General features: G+C 39.7%; 1 protein-coding gene across 7 annotated transcripts in view; it reads left to right on the top strand.

Moving 5' to 3' along the window:
• Window positions 1-934: 934 nt before the first annotated feature.
• Window positions 935-22,777, top strand: part of LOC105493834 (myosin binding protein C1) — a 99,910-nt gene continuing 78,067 nt past the window's right edge. For 6 of the 7 annotated variants that reach the window (XM_071071247.1, XM_071071244.1, XM_071071245.1 and 3 more), the window contains exons 1-2: window positions 936-1,067; window positions 20,577-20,612. In XM_071071247.1, coding sequence (XP_070927348.1) covers window positions 1,043-1,067; window positions 20,577-20,612 — 61 coding nt within the window. In that variant the 5' untranslated portion in view covers window positions 936-1,042. Of the gene's footprint in view, window positions 1,068-20,576; window positions 20,613-22,777 lie in introns of all 7 variants that reach the window. The other variant, XM_071071248.1, reaches the window with a different exon arrangement.

Genomic DNA, 22,777 nt, shown 5'->3' with positions numbered 1-22,777 from the left:
CCTCCACCTCCCAGGTTCAAGTGATTCTCCTGCCTCAGCCTCCCGAGTAGCTGGGATTACAGGCAAGTGCCACCATGCCCAGATAATTTTGTATTTTTAGTAGAGATGGGGTTTCTTCATGTTGGTCAGGCTGGTCTTGAACTCCTGACCTCAGGTGATCCACCCGCCTCAACCTCCCAAAGTGCTGGGATTACAGGCACGAGCCCAGCAGTGATCTATTATTTTATAGTCTATGTTTGTATATCTGACTGACTTCTTTCACTTAGTGTGATGCTCTCAAGCTTTATCCATGTTGTAGCATGTGCCATTGTCTCATTCTTTTATATGTCCTATAATTTTGAAAAATGATGCTTTTGGAAAAAAATGCAAACGCAGAGTATCCCTTAATAGAAATCTTTGCTATTCTTAGAGGAGAACAAGAGACAAGTTATTTAACCTAGAGATTTGGCTTGAAAACTTAATATTGACATATCAATAAGGAACAAGAAAAAATATAATGCAATAATTAAGGATTGATGAAAATGAAAAGCTAATTGGAGCATAAAAATGATCATCTGAATACAAAGACTTTTCTGCCTAGTCTTGGTGAAAATTAAGGCATTGGTTGGATTGGCATATCATGATTTTTAATTTGATTTTTTTTTTAATCATCCAGCAAACTTTTTGCACTCCTGAGTCAGCACATGCATCTGTCAGAGAGAGAAGAGCAAGACGGAGCACGAGGCTGCGGCTGAATTTAGAAAGTTAGAGGTGTTCTCATCAGCCACATGAGATGGGCAGGAGATTCCTTCCAGTAGGCGAGAGAGCAGAGTGCAGACAACAGATGTGAGAAAGGTCCCCATAGCTGTCAAGTTCCTGCATCCTTGTGCTGAAGAAAGGGAGGTGCCATCATGATTGATGTTCAGAGGCAGTATAAAAGCACTGAGTTTCTCCCCAACTGCTTGTCACACCGACCTGCACTATCTCTCGCCTGCCTGTGGGTTTCTGTCAACTAGTCGTGGAGGGGAGAAAACTCTTTAAAGAATAACATCTTACTGTGGTCATGCCAGAACCCACTAAGAAAGAGGGTAAGACTTATCCAGAAATCTTTTTGTTGTACTCCTTAATAAAGTGTGTTTATTTTGGTATTTGTCTTCAAACAAATAACAAATTTCTTAACTAGATGAGAAAATAAAATCACTATGATTTAAGGAAAAGATGGTTTAAATTAAACAGACCAAAGGAAAAATACAGTGAGAGTATGCTGAATTTAAAAATTTCTGATAATGATAGTTTCTAAAGGGATATTGACTAAAATTATCAAATGATAATTCTATCACTCAATTGTAAAGAATCCTTAAAGTGTAATTTAAGGATGTTAATTGCTGATGGTAAACAGATTACATTTTCAAGCATATTTTCTTAGGTTTAGTCACAAATTTTTACCATGTATTTGCAATTTGCAGAGTGTAGAAGACTTAAAATATTTTCTAAAATGGTTAATACATTGGATCAAGATTTCAAAAAAGAATTTGTGACATTATTTCCAGATTTGCTACATTTTTTAAATGGAAACATATTTAAAATATACAGATGAAGGGTTTTTTGTTGTGTTCTTATCAGTGCCTTTGGAGGTTCATTATTAAATTCTTGCATGGAAAGAAAACCAAACACCAGGAAAAAAGGATATCCCTGAATGTCATGAATAGATTGTTCTTTCACGAGTTTTATTGTAGAGAATTTCATAATATGTAGCCTTTAAGAATAGTTAAGCTGAAAGTATAAAAATATTCTTCCTTAGAAGAAATGTTTCTCTAACAAAGTTTCTCCTTTCTAAAAAGTTATTAGTATATTAAAACTACCAATTGGTAACAGAAGTAAATTGGAATTATTAATTATGAAAATAAATAATAAGCACAAATTAATAGTATGCATGCATTGAATTTAATTTTTAAAGAAAATATCTTTTAAAATATTATTTCATTTATATTCATCTTCACTAGTGCTTCTTGAATCTTTATTTTTCCCTTCTGCAAATAAAAGAAAAAGAAAAAGTAGCAGGAAACATTAAAATGTCATAGTTTTCAGTTTTTAATTCTTAAAAATGCTTTAGCCATTATTTTAAGGAATCTTGAAAAATATGTTACACGTTGAACTCAAAGTTGAAATATTAACCAAATTATCAAAAGTCTTTTAAATATATTTTCTTTATATAATTAAGTAACCAGTGTTGACAGGCTGTGGTGATCAGTTTACAGGTTGGCCTTACTTAGTGGCAGAGGGCATTGATGGATGAAGTCTTTCACCCAAAATAACCACACCAAATGCATGCATTAATATGGGAACTTAATCCTGACTGTCAGGCAGGGAGTCCAACCCCTGCTAAAGTATCTTATTTGTAATGCAAATGATTTACGTGTGTATTAAGTGTCCTTTTTATCTGCTCTGTCACTTTAACCTCTCCGAAGTGTACCCAGATGAAATGCATTCTACCATGTTTCCAAACTGGAAACACAATATTGTTTTAATTATTCTGAATTTAGTGAATGATTTTGCATTTTTTTAAAGCCTAATTGAAAATGAGAAGAAAGCTGAAAAACCAATAAATAAGGTGACAGGCTGTGAGAGCCAATAAAGCTAATTAAATTACTCTGATTACTAGAGGCAATGAAGTTTACTTTTCATTTGACAACTCAGTCTGATTCACTCTGCTTTTACAGGGAAAGAAATTGTAGGGCTGCAAAGAGGAAAATATATCTTTAACTTTAGCCCCCACCCCCCGATATATATTTTTTCTTTCTGAATAAATCAGCATGGATACTAAAGACTCCATGATCTTCTTTTGCTCTAAAAGCACATTGCTATTCTGTGTAGCAGTTCCTCCACCCAGGACAGTAATTTTATACCCATAAATTCTTTGGTTAGTGTAAATTTGGATGATGGGGAGTGGAGCAAAAAGAGTTACTGATATATTTAAAATCCATTGAGGAAGTACAGAGATTTTTTTGGTTCCCTTACCAGTGCAACTGATTCTTAAAGGAACTGTACCTCGAAGAGCGTTCCTTAGTGAAATAATTGCATTTTAATATTGTTTACATCAGAAGAGTAAGGAGTATGGCAATTCATGAACTATTCTGCTCCTTTCTTCTTCTCCTAACTGCGATTTCATTTTCACTGGGGTTAGTTTGATTACATATAAGCATCCCTCTGAAAAATAAAACATGGCCTCGAACCAGTTCTTCAGAATCATTTCGAACTATCTGCAGAAACCTGCCCAAAGGAGAGGTTCCTTCAGCCCATATGGGTCTTCTGAATCTTTCCCACAGCTCGGAAAGCCATGCCCAGGGAGGCCATGACCACTTGCTATGAATCTTGAGAGGGCATATGGGCTGGTTGGGCCTTCCTAGGATCCAGGAGGATCTGGCAACTCTTCAAAAGAGGCTGAGTTTTCAGCACCTGAAGGTACAAAACATGTCTCACTCAACTACCTCCCAGCCTACCCTGACCGAATTCTGGGAGTTTTCTTCTTAAATCTTGGGAGAGCTGGTTCTTCTAAGGAGGAGGAGGAAGGACAGCTGTAACTCTGGATCTCGAGGAGGAAGTCTAATGGAAGTAATTAGTCCATAGTCCTTGTTTAGACTCTTGGAATATGCTGGGTGGCTCAGTGAGCCCTTTTGGAGAAAGCAAGCAGTATTCTTAAGGAGTAACCACTTCCCATTGTTCTACTTTTTACCGTCATCAGTTGTATATTATCTATTCTTTGGAGAACTATGTTATTTGTACTGTCAGTTCCAGATAAAACTTACCTTACACCACTTTGGATTCTTACAGAACCTAAGGCCTAGTACAAATAAGTTATTCCGATCAAACTGGGGGGATGTGGTAGGAAGCTTCAGATTTGTGGGGCTCTCCCAGGATGCCTTTGATATATTCATTTATACAGCAATTATTAATTGAGTACAAGTAAGTGCCCTACAGTTAATTCCCCGGTTCCTACTGTGTAAAGAAATCATCTTTCTTTCTTTCTTTTTTCTTTTTTTTTTTTTTTTTTTTGAGACAGTATCTCACTCTGTGGCCTAGGCTGGAGTGCAGTGCCATGATCTTCGCTCACTGCAGCCTTTGCCTCCCAGGTTCGAGTGATTCATGTGCCTCAGCATCTCAAATAGCTGGGATTACAGGCACCCACCAACACACCAGTTAATTTTTGTATTTTTAGTAGAGACGGGGTTTCACCATGTTGGCCAGGCTGGTCTCGACCTGCTGACCTCAGGTGATCCACCTACCTCGGCCTCCCAAAGTGCTGGGATTACAGGTGTGAGCCACCGAGCCCGGCCAAGAAATCACCTTTCACTGGAAATTTCTCTTTTCGAGTCAAAAAGAAATTTTATCAACCCCAAACTAAACAATTGCAACAGGCTTTCTTCTGTGGCAGAATCTCTGTTCATTAAAGAATAGTATGAATGGCTGCTAAACACATAAAAATGATTTCCTCAGAATTTTACCTCTGGCATATGTAATGATTAAAACCATAAAACCTGATTCTTTAACATCCTGGGACACCTGTTAGCTGTCAGATTCTTCTTTTTTTTTTTTTTTTTTTTTTCCAGAAAAGTTCTCATTCTGTCACCAGGCTGGAGTGCAGTGGTGCAATCATGGCTCACTGCAAACACTGCCTCCCAGGCTCAAGCGATCCTCCCACCTCAGCCTCCCCAGTAGCTGGGACCACAGATGCATGCCATCATGCCCAGCTAATAGCCAATTTTTATATTTTCAGTAGAGATGGGGGGGTCTCACTGTGTTGCCCAGGCTGGTCTCGAACTCCTGGGCTCAAGAGATCCACTTGTCTCTGCCTTCGAAAGTGCTGAGACTACAGGCGTGAGTTACCATGCCTGGCCTATTAACTGTTAGATACTATAAAACTTAGAAAAAATACCTTCCAAAACACTGAGTTGAGGTCTTAACATGAATTTCACTTTTTGTTTCTGATTTATCAGAGCTTATTATATTTAATGTACTTAAATTCTCCAAAAAGGCAAAAGTTCCTCTTTGGTGCTTGTGTGTCATTCAGAACATCTCAAGAGTCACTGTGGTTTTCTCATTTTCCATGTAAGATCCCTTCTTGAAAACTCAAATGTATGGCCAAACACAGGTTCCATTATGACCATAATTTTAAGGTGCCATTCTGATAACTTCAGGAGGCAAAGGCATACCTTTGTTACTGCAGATTCTTTTGCTGTGTCAACATACAATATTCATCTTATCCATCTTGATCTACATTTCAGTAGGAATAGATGGGACCATGGGAGCAGAGAACAGTGTTGTTGTTGTTGTTGTTGTTGTTGTTGTTGTTTGAGTCCATAAGGGTTTTTCCATTTCTGTATCTTTTTTTCCTTGGTCTCTAGAGATTTCATCATATTTTAAAGTTCTGCCGAGCCCCAAACCTACCTGAATGTACAGCAGCATTCATCACCTCTTGCCTATTTCTAAGCATTTCTCAGGGCTTAGTCATCCATCAGAAAAGGAGCTCCCTTGATGGGGAACCTCCTTCTCATATTTCTTCTTTGACCTTCAGTTTCTACATGCAAGAGAGTGAATGGCCTATTTCAAACACCGAAATCAATTTGTCTTTGGAAATATTTATTAATATATAAATACTACCCTTACCTCAAATTGGGGAAAAGTTAATAATTAATGCAGAAAACTAAGAGAAAGGAAGAGGGGAGGAGGAAAGATAGTTTATCAAGGGCAATTGTTTCCCTTTTGACTTCGAATGGCTCATCGAGGCCAAGTTGAAGGTTTGGACGGAAAATAAAGAAGTTATATGAATGAATGCCATCATATTTTTTTCCTCCTGAGAAAAACCGCCATGCTGTGCTGGAGATTCATGGCATATAATTGAGCTCTGTGTTGTAAGAAGGAATACTCTAGGGCAAATGCGTACTAGAGGGGCTTAATACTTGGCAGAATCTTTCTTTTTCAGTAGCCTGCTTTTATGACTGCTCCGACTGCACCTGTTAGGAAGATAAATAAAGGACCGGCCAATTCTTTCCTCTGAAGCGCCCTAAATATATCGCTTTAAAAACACTTTGGAAAAACAAATTGTATCCTTACTTCTCACTCAGTAAATCTAAAGAAATTCCCTCTTGTTCCCAGGCATTTCAAACAGTGAGGTCAGGAGTAAGGGAGATTGTGGAGTGATCAAAGGTGGAAGTTAGGCTCACTAGCTGGTCTAAGGAACCCAGAAGGGTGGAAAGCATGAAGAGCTTACAATCCTTTATGCTCTCAATGACTCACTTTATTTTGGCCATGAGACATGGCCTTGAAACTTTTTTTTTTTTTTAGGCTCTGTATACACACGCAATTCATAGCGTTTCCTTATTTACAGCAATTTCAAAGTATCCCCGAATCAAACATGAGTGTTGAAGTCAACTACCCAGGCTGCAGTTGCTTTTAAAAAATGCTTGGACACAAAAACAAATAAATAAGTGGTCTCTTTAAAAACTTGAATAAATACAAAATGACGTTTTTGCAATACTTTTGTAAACAAATGCATTCTTCTTTTCAATTTCATATGGTTGTGAGAGGAGATTGCTGTGTCATTATTGCTATTGTTTTTACAGTCCAAGGAAGCATTTTTGTTACTTGTATTTAAAATTATTGCAACTGTTTTTTTTAAAAATTATTTTTAGGCTGTTTATGGACACAGAGAATAATTTTTATTATAATTAATAATGGCTATTTTTATCTTCACTGCTCCTTAATTAGTCTATGAAAACTATATTAAGAGACACAAAATACTCTTGCCTGCCAGTATCTTCTGTGGTAATTCTAAACTTCATCTCTAGACATGCTTAAGTGTGTTAGATGATAAAGAACGGGATTAAAGTTCTAGCAGCCAAAAATAAGTATGGAAATTTTAATTTAATGTGTGTACCTGAGAGCATGTGGCCACGTCTTCTTTGTTCTTATTCCATGTTAGTTCTTGATGGAAACAGATGTCTTTTCTGGAACCCTTGGTTTGTTCAGAGTACTGCATCCTGGGGAAACTGAATAAATACACAGAAAGGTAGCAGCTGAATTAGTGCTCTGAGTTAGGTTAATCATGAAGTAGCTACTGTTTATTCAAGAGGGGTTTCCTAAAATTTGAGAGCATAGCAATTAAGGAAAATGAAACTGTGAAAAAGAAGAAAAGACTTTGTCACTTAATTTCCTATATGTATGCAAATTATCTCATAACCAGATGAGAAGAGGGCTTCTGACCACGCAGCTTTTTACAAAGAGCCCCTCAAAATCAAAGTGATGATACTGTCTTGTCATAATTCTGCTCTCTGTGGATAGGCTCAGTTTTAATTTACAAAGAGTACATTTGGTTTAGACAGCCCAAAGATAGACCACAGGCCAAATTTTGAGATACTCCCATTCATGGGACAGAGTATTCATGGGCTGGCTTCAACATACATTTCCAGAGTAAAGTTTTAGGTACCATTAGATTGGGGCATGAATTGATTGATGTGGCAGAGGCAAAGACCAGGATCATTCAATCTCACACTTATTTCTCTTTCTAAAATGAGTTCATAAAAAGCTAACTGTAATCTGACTTTCATTATGCCTTTCAAGTCTAAATCCGCTTTGATAAGGCTTGCCCTTTTATATTCCCTTAGGAATCATTTTTAGGCCAATTTGGCACATCAGGGCAGCGTCTAAAATTACACTTAATAATATGTCAGATGTTAGATCTTATGATTTTGTTCTATTCATTTTTTTGATGTGTATTTAGCTATTTTGGCTAAATATTATTCTTCTCCAAAATTGTCCAAATCTTTCTCTAAATAGTATCAGATCTCTTTATAAATTACTCAACTATAATATAATACTCTTTATAAATTGCTTTGCTTGCATCCGTTAATATCGTTTGCCTTCTAAAAACTTTTATGAATCTTGGAAGACAATGCTCTACTTAAAACTAAAAATTTGTCCATGTGTGTAATTCTACATTTTGTCATGTTTAGAGTTAGATGTCTTTAGGGTTGTTATGCACATAGTATATATCTTGGCTTTTTCTTTATGCATCTTAAATCATATTCATTATTAAACATGGTGACATAAAAAGTTATAATATTCATAGAACATTCTAGACAGCTCAAATTCCAGCTGCACCATGAACTGAGTTACTTACACTTTGTATGCCTCTGTTTCCTCATCTGTATGTGAATAAAACAGTATCAACTCATTGGGTCTCAGTAAGAATTAACTGAAATACACCAGGTAAAGTGCTTATTTTATCTTATTTTATTTTTTATTTGAGATGGAGTCTTTCTCTGTTGCCCAGGCCGTAGTGCAGTGGCGTGATCTCGACTCACTGCGACCTCTGCCTCCCTGGTTCAAGCAATTCTCCTACCTCAGCCTCCCGAGTAGCTGGGGTTACAGGCGTGTGCCACCACGTCCGGCTAATTTTTGTATTCTTTTGGTAGAGATGGGGTTTCACCTTATTGGCCAGGCTGGTCTCAAACTCCTGACCTCAGGTGATCCACCTGCCTCGGCCTCCCAAAGTGCTGGGATTACAGGCATAAGCCACCATGCCTGGACAGGTAAAGTGCTTAGAACAGGGCCTAACATATGGAAAGATTTCAAGTATTTTCCTCCTAAAGCAGTAAAGTCAGAAATCTTGTCTGGTATAAGTTATTAAATGCCTCAAATTTCATATAAACTTTGATGGCATTTCCCTCAACATAAGGGATGTAACAACCACTGCTCGCCTCCTCACTAGTGTAATATTTATAATACATGCCAAGAAAGCTGCTATGATAGTCATAACCGTCATTGCCACCACCACGTTTCCTTCTTTTACTTGTAGTGAGACATCTTTGCTTTCACCCATAGAAGCTCAGATCAAATAAAAGGTCTGTACTCCATGAGCTCTGCTGTGTTCTTACTGAAATGAGCCATGTCCAATTCAGGGGTCTCTAGTTGTCAGCATATAGCATAAGGTGATAACAGTTGGGTTGTTCCTTCACTGTTCCATTGTGGGGACATGGCCTTTCCCACTTAGATGAAAGAGTTACCCTACACAGTTGAACAATAACTATATCTGACACCAAGGGTTATAAGGCTTGGGTTTTTGGGACTTTACAATTTCTCTCCCTGGCTGGGTGCAGTGGCTCATGCCTGTAATCCCAACACTTTGGGAGGCCCAGGTGGGAGGATCACCTGAGGTCGGGAGTTCGAGACCAGCCTGACCAACATGGAGAAACCTCATGTCTACTAAAAATACAAAATTAGCCGGGTGTGGCGGTGCATGCCTGTAATCCCAGCTACTCAGGAGGCTGAGGCAGGACAATCGCTTGAACCCGGAGATGGAGGTTGTGGTGAGCCAAGATTGTGCCATCGTACTCCAGCCTGGGCAACAAGAGCGAAACTCCGTCTCAAAAAAAAAAAAGATTTCTCTCCCTATCAGGGGTGCTTTTTGGTGGATAGGGTCTTCCTCAGTCTGCGCTTTCCTGAGATAACCACATAAAGAACTCTCCATGACCACATATGGATGTGGTGGGTGACTGATTGAATGTCACTGTGTTTACTGTGGTGGAATTTTATTTTTATGACCCCACCTGGCGTCAGGACTCTTCTGCCTCTATTTTTAAAAAGTCACCCAATGTGAGGTCCAGCAATGGCTTGGAGCAAGACCTTTAAGAGATTTATCCTATAACCCTATAGCCACATAAATAAATGACACAGGTCAGGTACAGTGGCTCATGCCTGTAATCCCAGCACTTTGGGAGGCCAAGGCCAGAGAATTGCTTGAGCCCAGGAGTTTGAGACCAGCCTGAGCAACATGGTGAAACCTCATCTCTACAAAAAATACAAAAATTATCTGGGTGTGGTGGTGCACACCTGTAGTCCCAGCTACTTGGAATCACTTGAGCCCACGAGGTCAAGGCTGCAGTGAGCCATGATCATGCCACTGCACTCCTGCCTGGGTGACAGAGCGAGATCCTGTCTCAAAATAATAATAATAATAATAAGTGATGCAAGATTCCCAGAAAAGACACAGTAAAGGATGAAATTGTTAACAATACAAATTGCTTTTGCAATAATTTCCTTTTGACCTATGCTAAAATGTTAAGCTCCTTCAATTTGAGTAAATCTTCCTCTGCAAAACACAACCTCATATATGCCACTCCAATCCCATTTGATTCTTTAAAACATGGTAAGCGTGGGGAGGAAGGCAAGTCCTCAGATCTTAGCAATTTTCCTCCAGCCCCATGTTAACAATGAGAAGTTATTTGTTGCTATGTAATAAGGACCATATTTTAATCCTCTTCCTGTGTGAAATGACATCCTGAGTTGAAACTTGCATAATTAGAAGGACAAAAGAATGAATTGACTAAGGGAGGAAAAAAACCCTGTAGATTCAGGGAAATTCCAAAAGTTGAATAATGAGTCATTGAAAATTTACATGATTGATGTATCATTAGACCTCATCTATTCAGAACATTAGAATACAGTACAGACTTTGGCAACATTTGACCACAGTAAATAAATATGGATTAAATTGATTGAATCATTCTGTATAACCAGATTCTCTGCACAGCTAAAGGTTAATTTTGTTATATAACCTCAGAGCCTTATTTTTTCCACCAGTTTGAATAGAAACATTCTTAAAATGTAGTATATTACTCCTTGATTTGAAAAATAAAGTACAGTGGATATAATTTGTCTTAAATTATAGACATCAGTTGTTAGTATCATGTGACACCCTGAGAGACCAAATTATTTGCTTTTTTGAAAACTGGGCTCATATTGATTTGTATTTTGAATTTCTGTCCAATTTTTCTTAGCTTTCTCACTTTTTGCCTCCTAGAAGTGTGCTGTCTTCTTTAGTACTCTTGTCAGTCAGCATATGAAGCTGTTGCCCTCACTCCCCTTTGTCCTTTGTTATAGACTCCGTTCCAGGTCATTAATCTGGCTGAGTAGAGTTTAGCACCATCTAAGGCACAGTATTTAAGAAGGCACTCACTTTCTGGGTCACCAAAATGCAGGGTCAGCACCTTAAGTGACCTCCTTAAATTTTGCCCCTCAGGCACCCTGCTTACCTTTCCCAAGCCCCAGGCTCTGGGTTTACTGAGGAGCTAGGGCCTTGTTCCATGAGGAAAACACAGAAACTCGTAGTGCACAGAACGCAGAAGCTTGAGATAAATGCAGAGGCCCTTCAGAGGTCTTTTTATTTGGGTGGTCAGAAGCCATTAGGTAAGTTGCTAGATAGCTGAATTCTGCATAGAGGAGGTGCTACTAGGCACTATTGCCCTTTTGTCTCTATTACGGTGCACTTAGGAAAATGAGTTATTGCCCTCAAAATCAATGTATGGTTTTTATTTTGACTGATTCATTTGTTTTATCAAAGCTGCAGATGTATATGATGTATATGACCTGAGTTTGTTTTAAAATAACATGCACAAAATCTTTTTCCAAAGAGGTTTGCAATAAATTCAAAACCAGTGGTTCAAACCTTTTGGTCTCAGATCCATTTGCACCCTTAACAATTACTGATAAACTAAAGAGCATTTGTTTATGTGCATAAATAGTGTATTATACACACTAATTTTAATTTGTAATACAGTAAATATTGTATTCGTGTGTCATATAATATTTACTGTATTAAAAATTAAAATTGGCTGGGTGTGGTGGCTCATGCCTGTAATCCCAGCACTCAGGGAGGCCGAGGCAGATGGATCACCTGAGGTCAGGAGTTTGAGACCAACCTGGCCAACATGGTGAAACCCTGTCTCTACTAAAAATACAAAAAATTAGCTGGATGTGCTGGTGGACCCCTGTAATTCCAGCTATTCAGGAGGCTGAGGCAAGAGAATCTCTTGAATCCGGGAGGTGGAGGTTGTAGTGAGCCAAGATCACGCCATTGCACTCCAGCCTGGGCAACAAGAGCAAAACTCTGTCTCAAAATAAATAAATAAATAAATAAATAAATAAATAAATAAATAAATAAATGTAAAATTGATAATGTTTAAAATACAAGAATACAGCCAAGCGTGGTGGCTTATGCCTGTAATCCAAGCACTTTGGAAAGCTGAGGTGGGCAGATCGCTTGAGCCCAGGAATTCGAGACCAGCCTAAGAAACATGGCAAAACCTCGTCTCTACTAAAAAATACAAAAATTAGTCGGACATGGTACATGCCTGTAGACCCAGCTACTCAGGAGGTTGATCTGGGAAGTTCATCTGAGCCTGGGGAGATCGAGGCTGCAGTGAGCCGAGATCACGCCACTGCACTCCAGCCTGGGTGACAGAATGAGACCCTTCTCAAAAAAGAAACACACACACACACACAAGAATACACAAACAATTCTATTAGCTGTCAGAACGTTGATATCATTACACATTATGTATCCTCTGGAAAACTTCACTGTCTATTTCTTAGAGAATATGAGTGAAAAAGGCAAATAATGTCTTAGCATTACTATTATGAAAATCATTTTGACCTGGTAAACTCCCTACCTAGGGAGCTCCTGAAGATCCCAGATCATACTTTGAGAACCACTAATATAAATCAATTTAGTTTACTTGTTGTTGTTGTTTTGTTTTTGTATAGAGACAGGGTCTCACTACATTGCCAGGCCTGGTCTTGAACTCCTGAGCTCAAGCAAGCCACCCACCCCCATCTGCCAAAGTGATGGGATTACAGGCGTGAGCCACCAAGCCCAGCCTACTTATTTAAAAAGTATGTAATTCTCTTAAATCCCAAAGTATAAGGTATCCAGACCCATAATGCCTATAATGAATAGAGTGGGGAACAAAATAAGCAAGTAACTGTGAAAATGTTGAATTAAATGTTGATTTCTGTCCAAATTCTGCATCTGTGATACATAAGCAATTTGGCCAATAAAAATACACTGTCATTTATATTTGCTGATTTTGGGGGTACACTGTTTTTGGTTTGTTTTGTTTGAGATGGGTCTTACTCTGTCACTCAGGAGTGCGGTGGTGCAATCTTGGCTCACTGCAACCTTCGCCTACCCAGCTCAAGCAATCCTCCCACCTCAGCCTCCAAAGTAGCTGGGACCACAGGCATGCAACACCATGCCCGACTAATTTCTTGTATTTTTGGTAGAGATGTGGTTTTGCCATGTTGCACAGGCTAGTCGTGAACTCCTGAGCTCAAGCGATTCCATCTGCCTCCCCAAGTGCTGAGATTATAGGCGAGAGCCACCACACCTGGCCATGGGGTACACTTATGATTAACAGAATCAAACATCTCTAAGCATTATTAATGTCCCTGTGAAAGCAATATTTTATGCTATGGCAGCTTCCATTGTGCTCGTGTCTGGGCAAATAAGGTCCAGGTTAGAGTATGCTTGTAGAGTCAGACCCCATCATCAAGAGGGGAGACACCTGATAGTGTTTATTACATATTTAATCTAAAAAGAAAGATAATTTGCTATACCACCAAAAATGACAGTACAGGAGTTGGCCAAGTAGACACTTCCTTATTCATCATGATGTTTACAAAACATAAAGCCTTCACGCGTTTTTTTTCAAAGCTAGAATTTTACTTTGAGAATAAGAAAAAATAATTAGGAATAGCATACAATTTTCCCCTATGCCTCAAATTTCCAAAGAATATTTTTTATTGTTTAAAAATTTTCCCCAAGAAAGTGACAGAAAGCCACAAAAAGAGACCTAGAATCATAACATTTAGTGATAACTGTTATCATGTGTTCTTCTGTCTTTTTTATGCCTATATGATATACTCATGTGATATGCTCTCCTTGTATAAAAAACCAAATTAAATTGTACATAATGGCCCAGAAGATAGTTTAAGTAGGTAAAATAATGTAATATTTGAGACAGCCCATGGGAAGAAGAGAACAGGGTGTTTTGTTTTGTTTTAAGTGTATAAACACAGACATAGAGAGAGAGACAGTTTAATGAATTTTAAGATGTAAGATTTCTTTTTTTCCCCTTTAAATTACTGACCATGAAACCCTTGATCATTGAAAATAGAAATGGACTCCACTGGAGAGGGCCAAACCATTTATGGAGTTACTGGGTCCCTAGTGTTTCTGCAGCAGCACAAAGGCCACATATGGGGCTGTCTATTTCATAGCTGCCACCAGTGCCCGTCAATTAGAATGCCTTGGCACAGGCTGTGCAGGCATGCCATTGGTGGCATACCTGTGCTTTTTACAGTAGGTGACCATAGGAAAAATCCACCATAAATAGATCTACCCCTTTGAAAGCATTTCAGTGCTGCAGAGGGAGAGAAAGTCTGTATCTGTTCATTAGAAAGGATCGAAGAACAGCCGCCCTTGCCCAGGAAAGAAGGGGCTGGCTTTAGTTGTTGGTTCACAAACCAGTTCATTTTTAGGTTGTCCCTTAAAATATTTCCTTGGGCTTATTTTTTTTCAAAAAGTATCCTTGTTTTTCCTTTTTTATTCAAACATTTTAAAACATGCTTCTTTAGTCCTGTTAGCATGTTTTCTAACAAAGATATTATGTGGGAGAACCAAGAGAGGAGAACAAAAAACCAACTGTATTTACCTAGCAGGAATGTTCCACAGAACTTTGCCCCTTGGCTTTTGAATAAGCAGAAGTACAGCAGGACCTCACCTCAATAAATATCTGTTTGCTTGTTTAAGATTTAGAGAGCTTACCAAAGGTGGGTGCCTCTCGAACATTGCAACACAGCCAACCTTGTTGACAACAGTTGGTGTGATTGACTGTTATTTGCTAAGAAACTGGTGGGACAGGTTCCTCGACACAAGTTGCTTTGCTGTTTTTGGGAGCCCCGATTTTAAAAGGGGAGGATTCCTTAGAAAGGCGAGGGGTGTAATATTCCTGAGAGCCAAAACTAACCCTAATTGCTCTCCTGCCCTTGTTAAGAAATGGAAGACATTTGTTGACAGTAAGAAGAAATGTAAATGATGGCGCTTGGGTGAATGCCCCTGGAGCCTTGGCCAGCGGGAGGGGAACCAATGAAAGACATAGTGTTCCCTGTGGGGAACACAGACGAAGAAAGCTGCCCACAGAATGCCAGGGGACGGTTATGGGTTTCTTGGCAGCAAGGAGAAGGGGCTTTTGTGCAGGGAGGAACAGACTGCCAGTTAACTATATTTATGGAGCACCTGCTGTGTGGAATCTGAAAAGGAGAAGGAGAAGGGCCTTGTCCTCAAGAAGCTTGTGATCAAAGGGAGAAGAAAAGTCCCCATCTACTGTAAACCCATTAGGATTCCCACTCACATTTGAAAAAGGAGAGGAACGGGTGATATTTAGGGGGTGTGCTGAGCCTTGTTACTCAAAATGTGGGTTGTGGACCAGCAGCATCACCTGGGAGCCTTTTAGAAACATGCAGAATCTTTTTATTTTTAAAATTAAAAAAAAATTTCTGGAGATGGGGTCTTGCTCTGTCACCCTGGCTGAAGTATAGTGGTACAATCTTGGCTCACTGCAGCCTCCACCTCCTGGGCTTAAGTGATACTCCCACCTCAGCCTCCCAAGTCACTGGGACTTAGGAAGCACCAGCTAATGTAAAATGTTTTTTTGTGAAGACAGGATTTCATTATGTTGCCCAGGTAGGTCTCAAACACCTGGGCTCAAGCGATCCTCCCACTGTGACCTCCTGAGCCACTGCGCAACCTTGAAATGCAGAATCGTGAACCCTACTGCTGCAGACCCCAAGAGTCAGAACCTGCAGTTCGATCAGATCCCTAAGTGATTAATATGCATACTGCAGTTTGAGAAGTTCTAGAGGATTTCTGGAAGTAATGAGTCTTGAATGTTTTAAGAGAGCAGCGTGACTTGGTTCAGTGACTCAATTGATACTGAAAGGCAATTCATTTACCTGTGAATTTCCTAAACACAGGTATCTTATCGCATTGTAACCACTTTTATAACCCACTGACCTTGTTAAATTCATAATGGGAGTTGAATGAATTTAGCTTGCAAGGGTGCTCCTGCCTATGGTTCCTATTCAGTGAGGTACTGTGGAAATTGCTGTTAATGAACGAATGTTACAGAGGCAGACAGTGAAATTTAGGAACATGTAAATTATTTTTAGAGAAATGGGCAAAGCTGACCATGACAGGACCTGTCAGAGACAAACATATGAATTAGAGTGAGAGAGATGCGTGAGAAGTTCCTTCAAGGTAAATGGGCACACCTTGGGGTCTCTGAGACTTACCTGCAATGCTTCATTTTCCATTTAAGTCATGTGCTGCTTGGCCTTTACCACTCCTTGGTTTTCCAGTTTCCAGGTTTAAGACAACTGGAATTTTCTGTTTCAAATGCTCCGAAAAAGACTAAGGTCCTATTTTCTCTGATCATTTCTGTCTTGCCATGATTGATTGATTGAATCATTGTTTGATCTACTTATCTGCAGTCTGCAAACTATAATGCATATAAATTGCATCGAGCTCAACTACTATTCCCACTTTGTAGTAGGGTTATGAGGGACTCACCTCTTCTGTCCAGTCCCCACCCCACATGCAAACATGTTTTAACACATACAGCTCGTAGACCTAGAAATAAGACATATCCTTAGCAGGCAGCATGTGGAGGAAAACATAAGTGTCTTTTTCAAAGGTGTGTACGAGTAAAAATGATGATCATAACGATAAAAACCATGAAAAGATAAAGCCTATGTGACATTTGCCATGTTCTCTACCCCTGCTAATGCATTCATTCCGCCAATGACCCCTTAGTTAGGCTGTGCTATTATTTCTATCTCATACTTGAGGAAATCGATGTGCACCCCACTCCTACAAATAGGGAGGACAACATCCATATGAGGCTATGTGGTCTTGAGATTAAGACCAACTAATTCAGTGGGGAAAATGGTGTCATTGTTCTGAGAAGTCCATCAACCCTGTTCTGACTTGATGAACTTAAGTAGCAGGGAAAGGAAGTGCAGGGCGGGGCTGCAGAGGCCAGGCTTAGCCAAGCAAGCCTGGAGTACAGCCTGGTTCCACCCTTCCTAGACTGTGCGATCTCAAAGAGCCTCAGTTCCCACTTGCAAAATGGAGATAATCATAGTACTGATTTCACAGAGTTGTAAGGATTAAAAGGATTAATATACACTAGGTCCTACATGTGGTGGGTTCTAATAAGGGGTTGCAATGTATTTACTCCTTCACTGGCTATAAAGTAAAGAGGTTTCTGTGATTTTGAGAAGAAAAAGTTCTGGATCTGCCTATTTACCAGGCCAGTATACATTTTTCTATTTCTACTCCCTGCAACCATCCCACAATGGTCCTAACATTAATATCCTATAATGTTTCTGCCATTCTCTCTGGTAGAGTTGGCTATTCATGACCAATGTTTTGTGGATTAAGTGGAAGTTGAATTAAGCCCTTTACATTATCATTTTGATTTTTGGTCTGTTACATAGCCCATGGGGCTATAGAAAAAATGGAAATGGAGAATGTACATTCAGGGAACATCTACAGTTTTAGTGCCCAAGATGATTCTCTTTTACGTATTTGATTAGAATTTACCATTGGCCTTAGCTGGATTTTTAAGCAACTATGGTTACCCTTAAAAAATGAGAATTGGGCACATAGATGCTAAACAGGTATTATCGATTTAATAGTTGATATCCAACCACCAAAAGAAGCCCTTCTTAATTCTTTTGTATCAATTCTCTATGCATTTAACGTGTTTTCAGCAATAAAATGAGACACCAGGGAGATAAGAAAAGAAGGAAAGACCCCTGACTTTGTTTAGATGGGGGAGAAACAGAAACATAAATATACAGAGACTATTAGACAATAATTAAGTCATAGTAAAAAGGGAATGTGTTATGACATGGTCCAGAATGCAAAAGAGTAAGAAAGAAGAACGGAATAGAATAATCAGCTCTGACCGGGCGCAGTGGCTCACACCTATAATCCCAGCACTTTGGGAGGCAGAGGCGGGTGGTTCATGAGGTCAAGAGATCGAGACCATCCTGGCCAACATGGTGAAACCCTGTCTCTACTAAAAATACAAAAATTCACTGGGCATAGTGGCACGTGTCTATAGTCCCAGCCACTTGGGAGGTTGAGGCAGGAGAACTGCTTGAACCCAGGAGGTGGAGACTGCAGTGAGCCAAGGTCACGCCACTGCACTCCAGCCTGGCGATAGAGCGAGACTTCGTCTCAAAAAAAAAAAAAAAAAAAAAAAAGAATAATCAGTTCCGAGCGCCTTGAGAAAAATGTTGGCGATGTGGATAAAGATTGCCAAATAATAGTAATGGAAACAGTTCATTCTGTGAATTATAGAGCTCTTTCTACATGGCAGGAACTACCCTACGCATTTTACATAGAATTGGCACCCTAAGAGGTTATTTATTTTGTTAATCTTATTTCACAGATGAAGGACCCAAGGCTGTTAGAGATTAAGGAATTGCACATGATTGCACAATGAATAAGGCAGAGAGTCAGGATTCAGACCCAAGTCTGACTCCATCATATGTTCAGAAAAAGCAGGAGGTCTGCTGGGGAGAACAGTGGCAGAAAGGTCAGAAGGTGAACAGAAATGGCTCTAGAACAGAGGGGCCACTGGAACGTAGTAAGAGAAGGGAGAGAAAGAAGTGCCCATGAACAAAGGCTTTGAATGCAAACCTGGGGAGGGTAGACCTAATCAAATAGTAATAGAAACCCTTTCAAGCAGAATAATGGGATGAAACACAGTTGTAGGATAAATAACTTCTGCAGCTGTGGGGAAAGGAGACTGGAGGGATGAGAAACTTGTCTGTAGACAGAACCAGGAAGAAGTCCTTGGGCATGTCATGGCAATGGCCCTGTCTGAAAGATAGCGTGTCAAAGAAATTGGCGTCTCGCTCTCAGTATTCTGATATCCATGTGCTGCAATAACTTATTCAAAGCCAAGAGGACAATATTAGATTTCCATTTCTGCACTCAGATCTCTGAAAATAAAATGCTTTGACTGACAGTTTCATGTTTTGATTGATGATAACCTGAGTGATTCTTTCCATGATGTAGTGAAGAAACAAAAACATTTCTGACAATGCCATCCAAGGGACATTTGTGTTTTCACTGTATCTGCGAATTACATCACATCCTGCTACATTTTCTTCTGCCCATGTATAAGGTTATGTTTTTTGTCTATTGGTTATATATATTCTTCTCCCTCACTAGTAAATAGTAATAAACTTATTTATGGCCACCTGAATAAAAGTTTTTAAAAAGCAATAAATTGAAGTTTATACTAGCCACAAAATGAGTGATGGAAAAAGACATTATTGCATCCTGGCAGGCCTGCATTACTCTTTTCTTGATTTCTGTTACGGTGCAATCCATTCCTTTTTCCATGCTCATTCCAGCCTTCCTAGACTAGAATGGGGCACTTGGCCTACACATAGTGGTGACTGTTCTGCCAAACTGCTTGTTACAGGGCATCGTTCTCCCTGTTCAACAAGAGTCACTTGTGGAAAAAAAAGTGGAAAATCCCATATGCTGACAAAGGCTCCCAGGATTCCACAATGTGTCTATAATACAAAAACTTTGCTATCTTTATATTTTATTTAGTAGTCAAGTAGAAGATAATTTTAGAAGCGATCACCTTCATTAACTGCCTCTTCTTGTCCTGGAGATGAAGCAGCTGGTTCATGAGTGAGTGATACTCACATGTCACTAATTCCCAATTCTGGGCATCCACGGGGATTTGGCAGGGGAAATGCTGTGCTCTTTGTTCATGGGGATGCCTTCAGCTACTTGGAAATAGTATATTCTTTAACAGAAGTTTCTTTGTCAGACTTCATAGCCAGACTGCTCTGTAATAACCAGACATCCAAAGCCAGGTAAACCAAAACCTCAAAATCAGAGCTTGGAAAATTTTGAATCAGTGTAGGTGGGAATCTATTCCAAGCACGTATGTTTCCAGAAGCGACTCTGAGAGGGCTTAATTCTGTTTCCCAATGAATTGCACCTTCCTTGTAAAACAACAACAACAACAACAACAACAACAAAAAGCGCTGCAAAGCCAGAGGACTTTGATGTCATCTGCGTTCAGAAAGTGTCTCCCATGCAGGCAGAACAATGTTGGAGATGCAGTGCTCTTGCTTTCTGGGAAAAAGGGGTCTCATTTCTGCACCGACCTTACCTTAGACTCTATGGGATATGCTCGCCATATGCTTGCTACCCACTGTGTTTCACTTCATCCTAACAGCAGTCCTGCCCGTGTAAGATGGGTGTTGTGGCCATTTCTCTAGAGGCAGGAAAACAGGCTCAGCACAAGTAAATGCCCGGCCTGCCTCGGAGAGGATAACTAAGTGGCAAGGACACTTGGATCCCCATTCTACTTTTATCTTTCCATCACTACACCATGCCACCTTCTGGAAATCTATATACCACACATAAATGGCAGCATGAATGTCTTGGGCCTCTTGATGCAGTAGGGTGTGTGTGTGGGTGTGGGGGTGTGTGTGTGAGACAGAGAGAGAGAGGAGAGAATGTGTTGTCCTGCTCCATCCTTCTTGTGAGTACACACAGGTGAGATGGCTGCCTGCAGCAGAAGCAGCCTGGGGCTGTGGAAAGCAGTTCTTCTCTGTGATAAATGAGCCTAACATTTCCATGACTTTTCCATTTCTAGAAAATGAAGTGCCAGCCCCAGCCCCGCCCCCGGAAGGTGAGTAAAAACACTGCCTCACACACGTTTGGGCTGCAAATACAGAACGTCCATCCCAGCATGATTTGGCCTCCATGGTGCTGTGAGCTGTGAGCTTTAACCTAATTCCTACTGAGAAGTTGGATGGTGACCATTGTGATAAGTTGATAATAATAAAAATAATACATTGTGTTTATATAATCCTCTTGTGTTAATCTAATTTGGATGGCACTTCATATATATTAGGGGAAGAATTCTTATGAAACCTTTCAAGTTACGTAAAAGTTATTATGTCCGCATTTTACAGCATGGAGGCTGAGCCTCCGTTCAAGGGGTTGAAGGATTTGTGAGGCTTTTTCCTATATAGTGAAGGTCAAACAAACCCACATCTTCTTCATGAGAGTGGGGAGTGGATTCATCTCTACCCTGGAAGATCAGCTGTCCCTTCTCAACTTGACATATGTCACCATTGAGCACCTGCAGAAACTCCCTAGGGACTTTCCAGAAAGGTTTGGTGGCCTCTGAGGTTCAACGTGAGGACCAACTTCTTGAGTTCTTAGTACCATATTGTCCACCAGCTGGCAGTAGGAAACAAGCACAAGGATCCAGTGAGACCCTTGGCAGGTAGGGCAGTCCTCAATGGCATGCAATATGTGAAGCTTGTTTTTAGGTCCACATACACCTAAAGAAGAGAAGAGGATTGAAAGATTGAAAGCTCGAAAGATTGAAAGCTCAACATGGCTTAAATTCCCAACATGGCTCTTCAGAGCCATTTATCAGCCAAACAGCCCCAAGATGGAAGCAACCAAAATCACGTGCATTGTCCTATAAAGACTCCAAAGTAGCCTTTCTCATCCCTCTTCCTCCTTGAAAAGGGTGATAAACTGGCATCCATTCAATAATTATTCACTAGGTATTTACCTTGTGCACAACTCTGACCTAACCCTTCAGAGGGATTCAGACATACCTACCATATACGTATTAATAGCTAGGTGCAAGCATATTGTGCCAGATGTAGTGGGGAACTCTACATAGAACACATCTCCCTGTATTCAGTTTGTTTGCAGCCAGGTAGAAAATAGAATACAGCCTGGAGAACAATTATATAAAATGCAACTAAAACATTAAAACATTAGGCAATATTATAAGAACCCCCCACCCCCACCAAGCAGTATGTGATTACTTTTGGGTTGCTTAAACTGACAACGTGTTATGAAGCCAGCAGGTGACTGTAGACCTGGTCCAGCTTAGGTGAAAGCAGGAGTTGGAGAAGGTCTCAGTTTCTAATCATCTTTTCACACAAAAACTTATGAGGCAATTATAAAGCTCTTCCTCTTCCTCCCTGGAGATCGTATTACTCTTTTCTTTGTTTTCTTTTTTCTTTTCTTTCTCTTTCTTGAGACAGCGTCTTGCTCTGTTATCCAAGCTGGAGTGCAGTGGCACCATCACAGCTCACCGCAGCCTCAAACTCCTGGGCTCAAGCAGAGATTGTTTTTCAGGAGGGCAGTTTAAGAAAACTAGCTACTCACAAGAGGCCCTTTGTCCAGCTAAAAATACTAGATTCACACACTAAACCCTAAACGGTATAGAGAAGTATTACAATGTGTCAAAATGAACAAAACTGGCTCAGTGTCATATGAGTTCAAACAGGGGCAAGCTCAGATTTATTTTCTTTAGATCTTGATCTTGAAACTAGTATAGATGTGTGACATTTTTCTTAGGATCTTCCTCTTCCTTAGTATGTTTTCTTCTTGCCCATAACAAATTTACTTTGATCAACATTGGTACACTAAGAACCTACTGACCATTACAAACAAACCTTTCCCTTCTGTTTTTCATATTAGTTACTGCCACTGAGGCCCTATCATTTCCTTTGCATGCCATATTTCATATTCATTGCACAACATTGACTTCCTCTTGCTCAAATGTCTCCTCCCAAATTCTGCTAAAATTGTCCTTCTTAGTTAACTGAGATTTGAATCTCTATTCATCAGTCCAAAAAAAGAGAATCCATTCTTGAAACAATTCTTTTTTTACATATACCATAAGTCAGATATCATTTGCAGGTCTAAACTAATATGATTCCAAACACAGAGAAATGCAAACTAGATGGTCTCAACTGATAGAATCTGATGTTACCGCTCTTGTTTTGCATTTATTGCCACTAAACCCAATCCAGAAGATTC

Source organism: Macaca nemestrina, chromosome 10 (assembly GCF_043159975.1).
Source record: "Macaca nemestrina isolate mMacNem1 chromosome 10, mMacNem.hap1, whole genome shotgun sequence".
In the NCBI taxonomy this organism is placed as follows: Eukaryota; Metazoa; Chordata; class Mammalia; order Primates; family Cercopithecidae; genus Macaca; species Macaca nemestrina.
Note: the sequence above shows the minus strand (reverse complement) of the source record. Positions and strands in the feature narration are given on the sequence as shown.